The following is a 12,293-nucleotide window of genomic DNA, read 5'->3' as shown; positions in this document are numbered from 1 at the left end:
AATAAGTTTAAGTCTATCCGAGTATGGAGGTAGGACAATTCTATAGGACCATGAAAGAAAACGCAACGAAAATCTCATGAACCTTCTCTGAACACTTTCAATCCTGTTTATATGAATCATATAGTAAGGTGCCCACACTATACATCCGTATTCAAGAATTGGCCTTACAAATGAAATATATAGAACCTTCAAAACATATGGATCCTCGAACTCCCGCGCAAATCTTTTGATGAAGCCAAGTGTTACATTGGCTCTTTTAATAATGTGGTTACAAAGATCAGTAAAAGTTAGTTTCGGATCTAAATTGATTCCTAGGTCAGAAAAATTTGATAATTTACATAATTGCGACGAATTTATCTCATAGTTATAAGCAATTAAATTTTGCTTTCGTGTAAAGCTCATTGATTTACACTTGTCAATATTTAATATAAGGCGATTTGTGCAACACCATTCCCAAAATCTTTTTAAATCTTCTTGCAAGAGCTTACAATCGGATAAGGAATTTATTGTTCGAAATATTTTCACGTCGTCAGCATAAAATAAAGTTTTTGAGTTTTGGAAAACAGAAGGAAGGTCATTTATAAATAACACAAAGAGCAATGGGCCTAGGTGACTTCCTTGAGGTACACCAGAATTTACTCTAAAGTTCTCAGAACAGTCATTTTTAAACAGTACGCAGTAATACCTGTCTACAAGGTATGAAGATATCCATGAAAGAAAGTTCTCATTTAGTCCAATTCTTGTTAGCTTTTTTCAAAAGAACTTCATGGCTTAGTTTGTCGAATGCCTTACTGAAATCAGTAAATATGCAATCAACTTGTTGCTTTTTCTCAAAAGCATCAATGCAAAATGTTGAAAACTCTAGTAAGTTTGTTATCGTCGATTTTTTCTTCACAAATCCATGTTGATTTTCACATAAAACAGAGGAACAATTAAAGGAAAGAGTGTCACATACTAAGGATTCAAAAAGTTTTGGAATAACGGACAGTTTGGCTATGGGACGATAATTAGTGACCAAATTCTTAGGGCCCTTTTTATAGTACCTATATCGCAAGTAAAAAATTGTCAAGAGTACGACCAAAATTTTATTGATACCGAATTTTAGAACTTGCGGTACACTTTTATATCTCAGTAGGTACTTTTTTTGTGTCAGCATAATTTCAACATAGGAGAACTTGGCTCTTTTTTAGCAGTAATGTTTTTGTTGTGATTTAATGTTTCTTGAAACACCACTTTTTGCACACTTTTTCGACTTAAAATTTTAGATTTAAAGAACATTAAACCAAACTCAAAAGATTCCTTATTTCCTTATATGTTTCTTAACAAAAATCCAAAAACTCGGTTGCGTCATTTTGCATCTAACTGAGCTAGAGCCTAGAGAAAAGATTTTATTTGATGAGGACAGTAATTTTTGAAATAAAAAATAAATTTTTGAAAATAAAATCTTAATACAGTAAAATAAGGAGAAAAAAAGGGGTAAATCTAGGAATGAATGTTAGTAGAAATTTTTTTTGCTCAATATCTTCCTTTTACCATTCTATAACATAACTCAAAAGTCTAGAAAAATCTCATGTCCGCTTGTCACGTTTTCAAGGTCAAATCGCGAAATGGAGATTTTCAAAATTAGCAAAAATAGGCTATGGTATTATATACACATATGATACATGATTTCAAGGTATTTTTTAATGCTGATTCCAAAAAATCTAAAATCAAGACAATCTGACGTCTCTGGAAAAAGTTATACCTGTTTTTCATCTGTCAACTCATATTATTATAACAGTTGCAAACTTACTGCCGAAAAACCCTTAAAAGTTATGGTAGATGAACAAAATTTTGCATGAAGATTTTAGAATCCATCATTATTAAAAATCAAAACAATCCATTACAAAAAATATATATACCTACCTACGAAATAATGGTATTTTTTTATGGAGGGGCAAATTTTAGGATATGCACTAAAGAAGATTCTTGTCCATCTTAGGAATAAGTGCTAATAGAAGGCTAATTTTTTCATTTTAATCTTTGTCTGGATATTCTTTAACTACCTTCAAAAATCTAAAAAAATCTCATGTCCGCAAGTCCTAATTTTCTTGGTTTGAAGATAAGGTGCAGATTTGAAAAAATTGAAAAACTACTCTTCAGATATTTGTGTCAGATCAACATGAATAAGGTACATTACTTTTCAGGGATGGTCATATTGATTTGTTTGTGGGTTTTGTTGAAATCAGCGTTAAAAAATACCTTGAAATGATATGGGTTATGTTGGTATACATATAAGAATCTAAAATTTTCTTATTATTTTTTTTAAATCTGCACCTAACTTAGTTTAACCTGGAAAATAAGAACTTGCGGTCATGAGATTTTTTTAGATTTTTGACATAAGTTATAGAATATCCAAACAAAGATAGAAACAAAAAAATTAGCCTATTAGCACTAATTCCAAGATTGTACCAGGATGTTTTTTAGTGCACATCCCAAAATTTCCCCTTTTCTCAAAAAATAATATTTTGTCATAGATATAAATGTTTTTTTGCATTGCATTGTTTTGATTCTTAATGATAATGGATATGAAAACCCTCATGCAAAATATGATTCCGCTACAATTACTTTTAAGGGTTTTTCGGTAGTAAGTTAGCAACTATTATAATAATATGGGTTGAAAGATGAAAAACAGGTATAACTTTTTTCAGAGACGTCAGATTGCCTTGATTTTAGATTTTTTGGGATCAGCATTAAAAAATACCTTGAAATCATGTATCATATGTGTATATAATACCATAGCCTATTTTTGCTAATTTTGAAAATCTCCATTTCGCGATTTGACCTTGAAATCGCGACAAGCGGACATGAGATTTTTCTAGACTTTTTAGTTATGTTATAGAATGGCAAAAGGAAGATATTGAGCAAAAAAAATTTCTACTAACATTCATTCCGAGGTTAAATCCTTATTTGACTGGATTATCTTGGAAAATACTAGTTCTTTGTTTTGTGTGTTGTGGATTAAAATAACTTCATTTTTTGGTTCATGTGTATTTTCATAGAAAAAAAATCTATCGATCCGCTCTATCTACAAAGTTGATATCACTTAGCGATCATTTAAGAAAACTCTTACGTTAGTATGCCTTTACTCATGTTATTGACAATTTCTCTCTTAGGTCATACATTTTTGAAGAAATGCTATTCTATGTACCTAACTGCTTTAAAAAAATGTTGACATCTATTTTCGTTCCTCTAGATATTAATTTTTAAAGGCTATTCATTTTTTCTTACGCATGATAATTTTTTACTTGAAATTTTTTATTTTTGAAACTCACCATTTTCACAGCTTTGGAAATTTCCTCCAAGTTAAATAAAATTGTGACGATATCTTTATTCCTTTAGTTTTTAGAAGATATGGTTTTTGCAACCAAAAAAGGCAAAACGGGCCACTGTGCTACTTTGTGCAATTTTATCAAATTCACAATCTGCTATTAGTACATAATTATTTACCTACAAGATACAAAATAAAATATAAAACATTTAAATTTTTCAAACAAAAAATGCGGTCGCCGCCGATGTCTCGACATTATTTTATATTTTTACATCTTCGAATAACACAATTCGATTTCATAAATTGCCTCGAAAGGACTTTTTCAACTTGAATACAGCACTAAGCATATCATCAGAATTTCCAGGGTGTGATCAGTACCCCTTAGAACATCATTAAAGACACATTATAAACTAGAATTATACCATAACTATCGGAGTCATCATACCAGTATCAATTCACTCATTATCAATATCAAATTCTTTAAATCATTGGCGTCACAATTTAAGGGATGTGACCAACCATTTGAATGAGAGACATTCGGACCGCCAATTAACATTAGTCTTAATAATAGTTTGAATTTAAATGTAATTGAAAAAAAATCTACGAATTATAAGGTTTAGTTGAAATATATAAAGATGGTTGTTATAGTTATCGAGACATTATTTTGGTTTGTGTTTTAAATAAACAATATCTTCTTATTAAACCCTTTCGATGTTGGAAAAGTGAAATTTTTATTTTCTGCTTTCAGTGTGTAGATTTGTTTATTAATTCTCCAATGTTTATTCAATCTTCAATGCCAATTATTGTAGACTTTTTTGTTGCTAAAATTAAACTGAAACGAAAAGAGGAGGTGAAATAAAATGATGTGGTGATGATGATCACTTTTTTTTACACTTTTTGTTGTTTGAGATTAGAGGTGTGGAATTGCAACGCTGCAAATTATTTGTTCGTTGAATCAAAAGTAATGTTATTTAAAGAAAAAATAAAGCTATTGAAAAATTTTAATTTGCAATTTTTATTTACAAAAACATGTTTATCAAAGCAAAATATTTTGAATATTTTTGTTTTAATATTCGTTGATTTTTCTTACAATTTTGGCTGAGTAAGAAATCCAAAGAATATGTATTAAAAAAAAATATTTAATGCACACTTTTAAATTATTTTTTTTTTTTAATGCTGAAAATTTCTTTATACAAATTTTTTTATTTGAAAAAAAAAATGATTTTTTACAACCCTACAAGTAAGTAGGTTGAATTTTGAAAACTTTTGTATATAAAATTGGTAAATGTAAACTAAAGAAAAATATTAGTACGCTATTTGTATCAAATTTTAATCAAAGCCAAAATTTATTAATTTTATTATGATCAAAAATAATAAATATTATGATCGAAAATAAATTGGATGGTACATACCTACAATGTTCTTTTTTATTCGAAATTTTCTTTTTTTTATATTTTAAAAACTTTGTTTTTTTTTTTTTTAATATAAATTTTAAAATATTTTAATATAAATTTTAATATTTTTTTAATATAAAAATAAAATGTATCAAAATAAATTTTGATACAAGAAAATTTATGTTTTCATTGACATTATTTTAAATTTAAAAAAAAAGACACCAAAATAGGTTACTACTAATTAAATTTAAGATTATTGCCCGATAAACAATTTTGATTCTATAACATTTTACAGATGCTATTGTTGCTTCTGTAAAGTATTATAGAAGGAAAATTGCTAAATGGGTGGCGCAAAATTTAAAAGGATTTAGTAAAATGCTTAAGTCATTTTATTAATTTATTAAGTTAAAACCCAGTCTGCTTCTTGATTTAGTAAATAAATAATGTTTTTTACCCTTTGCTAAAGCGTTTAATATCTTGCGCCATTTGGTGCACCTGCACGGTGTTAAGTTAAAATTATTATTTCTGAATTCTGACTATCTCTTAAGCGATTCAACCAATTTTAACGATTTTTTCTATACAAAAGCGTTTTAAAAATAAGTTTAATTTTCGAAAAATACATTTTTGGATTTAAAAAATTCATAACTTTTTTCTGAAAAATTAATTTTACAAAAATCGATCCATAAAATTTTTGGAAAATTTGGCCACATGTGTCAATTAATTAATTATTTTGGATGACATACAATTTTTTTTTTTTCTTAACAGCTTGAAGTAACTATTACTATAAAAGTAAAAAAAAAATACAATGCATAGGTATGTACATTTTTACTTTGAAATAAAAAAATAAATATGTATGCACCTAAAAAATAATTTCTTAAAAAAAAAAAAAACAAAAAACAAAAAAGTAACTCTGTTTCAATCCTTAAGTTTTGTTTTCAAAATTTTCAAATGATTTTGTGAGATTTCCCGAAATGGAAAAATTACAAAAATGATACAGAAAGCTTATTTTTTGTCTAAAAAACAATTCTTATACTCTTTTTCACAAACAAATTGCGCTAGCGAGAAAAAAAAATATTTTCACTTTTGTAAAGTGGCCAATGTAGTTAGGGCTTAAACTTAATATATAAATAAAAATACGTCATTATAAGACCATTAGTGTAAATTCCAGAATGCCAAAGACTTCCTATTTTGTAACGACTTTCAAAAAGGATTATTTAGTATGTACAGGTAGAATTCAATATATTACAAGCCCTTGTCAAAAAGTTGCAGTTAATTGATAAGAACTAATAATGATAAAAATCCTTAACTTAGTTTTTCCAAAATGATCAATAAATTTAATTGAGACTTTTTCAATATTTCGTATTTCGGAAATTGAATGCAAATTCCTCTTATAAAAATCTACAAAAATAATTAACAAAAAAATATTTAGCATAGAATCGGATTTTTGCTAATAGAAATAAAAAAAAAAATAGAAAATGTAGGTATATACCTTGCCTTTCTAACTATTTAATTTATTGTATACAAACGTGAATTTATAATTATGTATATGCAAACACTACAATCATTTTTTACTTGCGATATAGGTACTATAGGGCAAGTTTAGGATTCGTAAAAAAAATCGAACTCGAGATAACAATTTTACATGACATTACGATGATGGAGAATGCCAAAAAAGTGGGTCTGGCAATTCTGTCTGTCTGTCTGTCTGTGTGTCTGTCTCTATCTGGAGCTGCAGCCTAAACGAGTGAAGTGATTTTCTTCAAACTTGGTAGTTAGCAGTTTTTGGTGATTCCCTAGAGGGGAAATTGAAATTTTTTTTTTATGACCAAAACTAACGGTACCTGTCATATAACGGAAATAGAAAAGTTAATTTTTTTCAAAAACGGCTCTAACGATTTTGATTAAAATTTTTGTGTGTAGTACAACACATAAGAGCCAACTTTTGAAATAAAAAAAATATTTTTTGTACCGGTACCTGTCATAGAACGGTTTTTTTCGTTTCTGAATATCTCGTACAAAATTAACCCGATTTAAATGAAATGAAAAAACGCATTTTTGGTTTTTTTTTTTAAATATTTCAAAATTTTTTTTTGAAAAATCAATTTTTTGAAAACGGATCAATGAAAAATTTTGAAATTTAGTTTTTATGTGTAAATTAATTATTTCTTCAAAATGGCATACCAACTTTTTTTTTTTAAATGTTAAAAAATTTTTATATATAAAAAATTATTTTTTAAAAAAACGGCTCCTACAATTTTCGAAAATTTTTTTCTAAAAATACCTTTTTATACAAGAAATAAAATGGCATATTTTTTTTTGTTTTTTTAAGATAATTTAAAACGGAGTTTAATTAATTATAAAAACAGATTTAATTTTTTTATACTACTTATGAAATTTTAAATTTCTTGAATAAAAAGCTTTAACACTATTGTTACTTTAAGCATAAGAGCAAGTACGTGTGACCCCAGTCGTGCAATTTATTTATATTCCTTTCGTTAAATTAATAATCACCAGCTATACTTTATTAGAATGATGAAAAAATATCTACTTTTTAATTCAAATGTAAACTGCCACTTGTTTCCGCTGGCCCAGTAAAAAACAAACCATCCCATAGGAAAAAAAAAAACCATAACAATCTTTTTTGTAGGTACAAAAGGTTTGAGAAAAAAATAAAACCAAGTGTATATCAGACACAAACCAGGAATATGTTAAAATAATTCAACCACAAAAATATATGGTAGTTTGCACTTTTGTTAGAATTCGTAGATTTTTTTTCGCAAGCAATATGTTACAAGTATAGTAGAAATCTTTTTATATTGACGGTCGATTATCTCTCACTACCAAGGTTGGTCACATCCCTAAATTGTGCATCACCCAAAGCGATGCTGAATATTCATCAGTACATATATCACATCGTTCATCTGGGGGGTTCTGATCTGTTTCAAACCCCTGCAAAGCAAGCAAGTCCAGTCCCTTGACCCACAATGTTCAGCGGTACGTACCCGGCATTGTTCTATGCTTGGCGGTTTACTCTCACCCCAGCATATCGTAATGTTCCCACACGGGGAACAGCTGTCGTCACAGCAAAACACAGCAACAGCAGCAGCAACACAGCAACAGCAACAACAAAACAACAACAACAAATTTATAAAATGGTGTCGAGATAATAAACGTGACCGTTTCTTTTAATTTAATTTAATTTTTTTAATTTCAAAAAATTTTTAAAAATGAGAAAAAGTAATGCAAAATTGTGTCGTTGTAAATGGAGATGAAGTATTCTTTGTAGCATTGTTTTAAGTAAATTAGGTAAAGGGTACCTATCACAAAAAAAACATTAGCCGTTTGCTTTTATCCCATAGATAAAATTGATTAACACGTAGGTATTACAAATTTTCGATTTTTTCCCTTTTACAAGTTTCTATACGATAGCGGGACGTTCTTTACAATTTTGAAAGTCAGTTACGGTTTTCGCGATTTTTAAGCCCTATATCTCAAAAACTTCTCATCGTAAGTACTCCAAATTTTGTAACTAGTTTGATTTTGACCAGCTCAACAAATAATGGAGCGAGTTTGAAATTTCTGGCATCTTTGGTATGGAAGTTAGAGAGGGATCGATAATGGCCTGAGTTGTTTTCTGTAAATAAGGGTGTTGTGCCAAAGTTGCTAGAGAACTTGGCTGCCCAACTAACACAACAGCTTCTGTAAATTAAAATCTCGTAGGTACTACTTTTCTATACAGCTTGTAACTTGTATTAAGCTTGCTTCAGAATTTAGTTGCTAATAGTAGTTCGAACTTGTTTAACAACTTCTGATAAACAACTTCGATTAAATGAGTCAAAACATGTTTAATGACATCCACATAAATTTCTTATTTCAAAAAATTGTTAACAAATTGTAGTACAATCTAAGTGAATAAGTTATAAATATTTCTGGAAAATTTTTAAAAGTTAAAAACTGTTGGCCATCAGTGTTATTTAACATTTTGGTAAAGTGACAATCTATCTGTAAATTTGGGGGAGTGTGCAATGATGAACCTAGAAACAATTTAACAACGCTCAAGTGCCAAACTGTGGGCCAATTTCTTAAAATTCTTTGCAAAAACTACTTTTTTATTAATTCCAAGCTAACTAATTTATTTACTGGATTAGAAAATATAGAAAATAACTTACCCAGAGGTGTACGTTGAGTTGCCGGGCCCCGGCGCCCCGGGCAAGACTAGATTTTGGGGCTGCTTTGATATTTGGAGACCCCTTTGATATAGAAAATAAAAACAAATAAAAAAGTACGTATACGACCAACTTTTTTTTTTTTGGGGGCCCTGATGTATAATTTGTTGGTCGCTAAGATTATTCAAGTAACATTTTTTGGTGATTGGTGATAGTTATATTTGTGTCAGTCAAATGTGATCAAATAAAATTTTTTGTCTGTGTAAAGTGATCACCAAAAATGTTTGATAAATTTGCATAATTTTGCAGGCACAAGTCTGTGAAATTTTCATTCATAAATAATTTTTTAAACTATTGCATAGATTTTATAGCGGGCCGGGCATTTATTGCTTTTAAAAAATTCCAACTTTTTTTCTACATGTCGTACAAACATGATTGAGGTCAATATTGATAGCAAAAATAATAAGTTTTCAGATGATATAAAATTTCTTATAGGCTGTCATGTAAAAATATTGACAATATGATTTGTAAAGAAAAAATAAAATAGTAAATTTTGTCCCCTTTTGCTTGAAATAATATCAAAGAAAAAAAAAAATAAATAAATATTTATAAATGCATAAGTTGATTAAAAAATGCTTTTTATTACATTCCGAAGCCGATACGTTTTGACCAAAGTCTAGGAAAACGTTTTGATTTATCTACATATATGAATTCACAGTGAAAAGGCCTATGCATTTTGGTTAAAAAAGTACAAATTTATTTTTTTCAGATTTTCGAAAAAAATTCAAGGGGTACCCCTTGCCAAAAAAAAAAAACATTTTAAAAAATTTCCTCCAAATTCATCAAATGAGACATCAAAATTAAAGTCTCTTTAAGCTCTCTTTAAGTTATATGTATTTTATTAATTATGAACAGATTTCTTTACTACACATTTATTCTCATGGGGCCCTGGCATCAGTTGGGGTCTCCGGGGCACTTTTTCGTACGAAAGAGGGGCACCGACACAATGTTCTCAGCTTTATGTTTGCCTTTCAAAACGCATTGTAGACTTAAAAAAAAAAAAAAAAAAACTAAACAAAAATATTAAAAATAAGAAAATATTGATTTTCAAGGACATAAATTAATGTTTTTTTTATTTTTATTATCCTTTCAGATAATGGACCCTCAGCCGAATCATCTTTCATTTTCAAATATTCCCATGTCCTTGTTACGAACATTCTCTATGATGTTGGGTGAATTGGATTTTGTTGGTACCTACGTTAACACATTTTATAATGATCAATTGAAGGTTCCCATCACATCATTCCTTATCCTAAGTAAGTAATACCTGGATATTTTCTCTATATATTTACCCTGACCCTATTTCGCATTTTGTTTTCTTTTTTTTTTTCGCAGGTGTGTTTATGGTCCTTATGCCAGTTCTTCTAATGAACCTCCTCATCGGTTTGGCCGTTGGTGATATTGAATCGGTTCGTCGCAATGCACAATTGAAACGTCTAGCTATGCAAGTAAGATTCGATTTTACACACCCCTAAAGGATGCATAGAAATCATAAAAGGACATTTTTTTTCCGATTTCAGGTAGTCCTTCATACCGAATTAGAAAGAAAACTACCCCAAATGTGGTTGCAAAAAATTCTCAAAATGGAACTTATTGAATATCCAAATGATACAAAATGTAAATTGGGTTTCTTGGATTTTGTTTTAAGGAAATGGTTTTGTAATCCTTTCAATGAAGATAGTAAGTTGATATAATTTTCAAAAAAAAAAAAAAAAAAAATATTTAAAAACTTCATCCTTTTTTAGCAACATTTGATTCCCTTGCTTTTGACAACAGTGAAGATATCGTCAATACCGAATTGGAAAGGCAAAGACATAAACTTCGTGACATAAGTCGAGTCCTTGAGCAACAACACCAACTCCTTCGTTTGATAGTCCAAAAAATGGAAATCAAGACCGAAGCTGATGACGTTGATGAAGGTGTTTATCCATCAAATACAAGAGCTTTAACCTATCAATCTGCTCATTCAAGATGGACATCTCCAAGGATAAGAAAGAAGCTGAGAGCAGCATTGAGTTTCAATAAGAGTTCTTAAAATGATTTTTTTGAACTTATCCTAACACATAATTTATTAAAAATAATCTAGGATCAACATTCCTTTATTTTCAACAAATCAAATTTGTTTGTGTTTTACTAATTAAATAGCTTTAAAAAATATACCAATCTGTCAATTTGATGGCAATTTTAGAACTCCTCTGTGCTGAGATTTATACAAAACAAAAACTATAAATAAAAACAATAAAATATAATTCAACATTTTATATAAGGAATGTTAAACAGGCGAAATAAAGAAAGTGAAATGAAATTTAAGGACCTTTAAAGAAAGTCAGAAAAGTTATATTCACAATTAATCTATTCCTGAGTATAAAAAAAAAAAACAAAAACTATTATGTATTGAAAAATAAAAAGTCATATATTTGTTGTACAATGTTTTAATTATGGGTTTTTATTGCATTATAATTTTTTACAATTTACAATTTATAATTTACAATTTACAATTTACAATTTACAATTTACAATTTACAATTTACAATTTACAATTTACAATTTACAATTTACAATTTACAATTTACAATTTACAATTTACAATTTACAATTTACAATTTACAATTTACAATTTACAATTTACAATTTACAATTTACAATTTACAATTTACAATTTACAATTTACAATTTACAATTTACAATTTACAATTTACAATTTACAATTTACAATTTACAATTTACAATTTACAATTTAAAATTACAGCAACAAATCAACGTCGTTGATTTTGGAAGATGACTATAATCCTAACCGGAACATCGACGTTCAGGTGCCGAGGTTTGATATACAAAAAAGCAGTGATAAATTCATGATATAAAATCAAATCAAATCCAATTAAAAAAGAAAATTCTTTATTGTTTTTGCTGTTGTTTTTATAATTTCGATAAGCCTTGTATAAAAGAGCTACAGCTGCGAGCAAAAAAATAGCAGCGCTTTAAAATAAAGCACTAAACATTAAAAGAGCTTTGGTTTTGGAATTTTTTTTAAGTAAAACTACTTAATTTTCATTAAAATTTTTATTTTTAGTAAAAATGGAATTCAATTTATTTCTATTAAGCTAAGAAATAATCCAAAAACAAAATAAGCATCAAATTAAAGCGAGCAAAATAATAGCAGTGATTTTCTTTTTCTAATAAATTTAAATACAAAATCAAGGCCCAAAAAAGTTCAATTAAACGGTATTTTATTAGAGAAAAGATAGTATTTGCTTCCATGACAGTTATTTTCAATTACTGCTTCGCAAAACGACCTTTCAGGAAGTCGTTAAGTCCCTGAGATCTTTGAAGTGATATAGATCATCAAACCTGCTCAACAACGGT

At 28.3% G+C, this 12,293-nt stretch overlaps 1 protein-coding gene across 4 annotated transcripts in view; it reads left to right on the top strand.

Moving 5' to 3' along the window:
• The window catches only part of LOC129909069 (transient receptor potential cation channel subfamily A member 1), a 67,058-nt gene extending 55,879 nt beyond the window's left edge, over positions 1-11,179 (top strand). For all 4 annotated transcript variants that reach the window (XM_055986015.1, XM_055986014.1, XM_055986016.1 and 1 more), the window contains 4 exons: positions 10,024-10,186; positions 10,266-10,378; positions 10,451-10,610; positions 10,676-11,179. In XM_055986015.1, the coding sequence (XP_055841990.1) occupies positions 10,024-10,186; positions 10,266-10,378; positions 10,451-10,610; positions 10,676-10,965 (726 nt within the window). In that variant the 3' untranslated portion in view covers positions 10,966-11,179. The remainder of the gene's footprint in view (positions 1-10,023; positions 10,187-10,265; positions 10,379-10,450; positions 10,611-10,675) is intronic.
• The last annotated feature ends 1,114 nt before the right edge of the window (positions 11,180-12,293 follow it).

The sequence above is a fragment of the Episyrphus balteatus genome, chromosome 2 (genome assembly GCF_945859705.1).
Source record: "Episyrphus balteatus chromosome 2, idEpiBalt1.1, whole genome shotgun sequence".
NCBI lineage: Eukaryota > Metazoa > Arthropoda > Insecta > Diptera > Syrphidae > Episyrphus > Episyrphus balteatus.
This window is presented reverse-complemented; position numbering and strand designations above follow the sequence as displayed.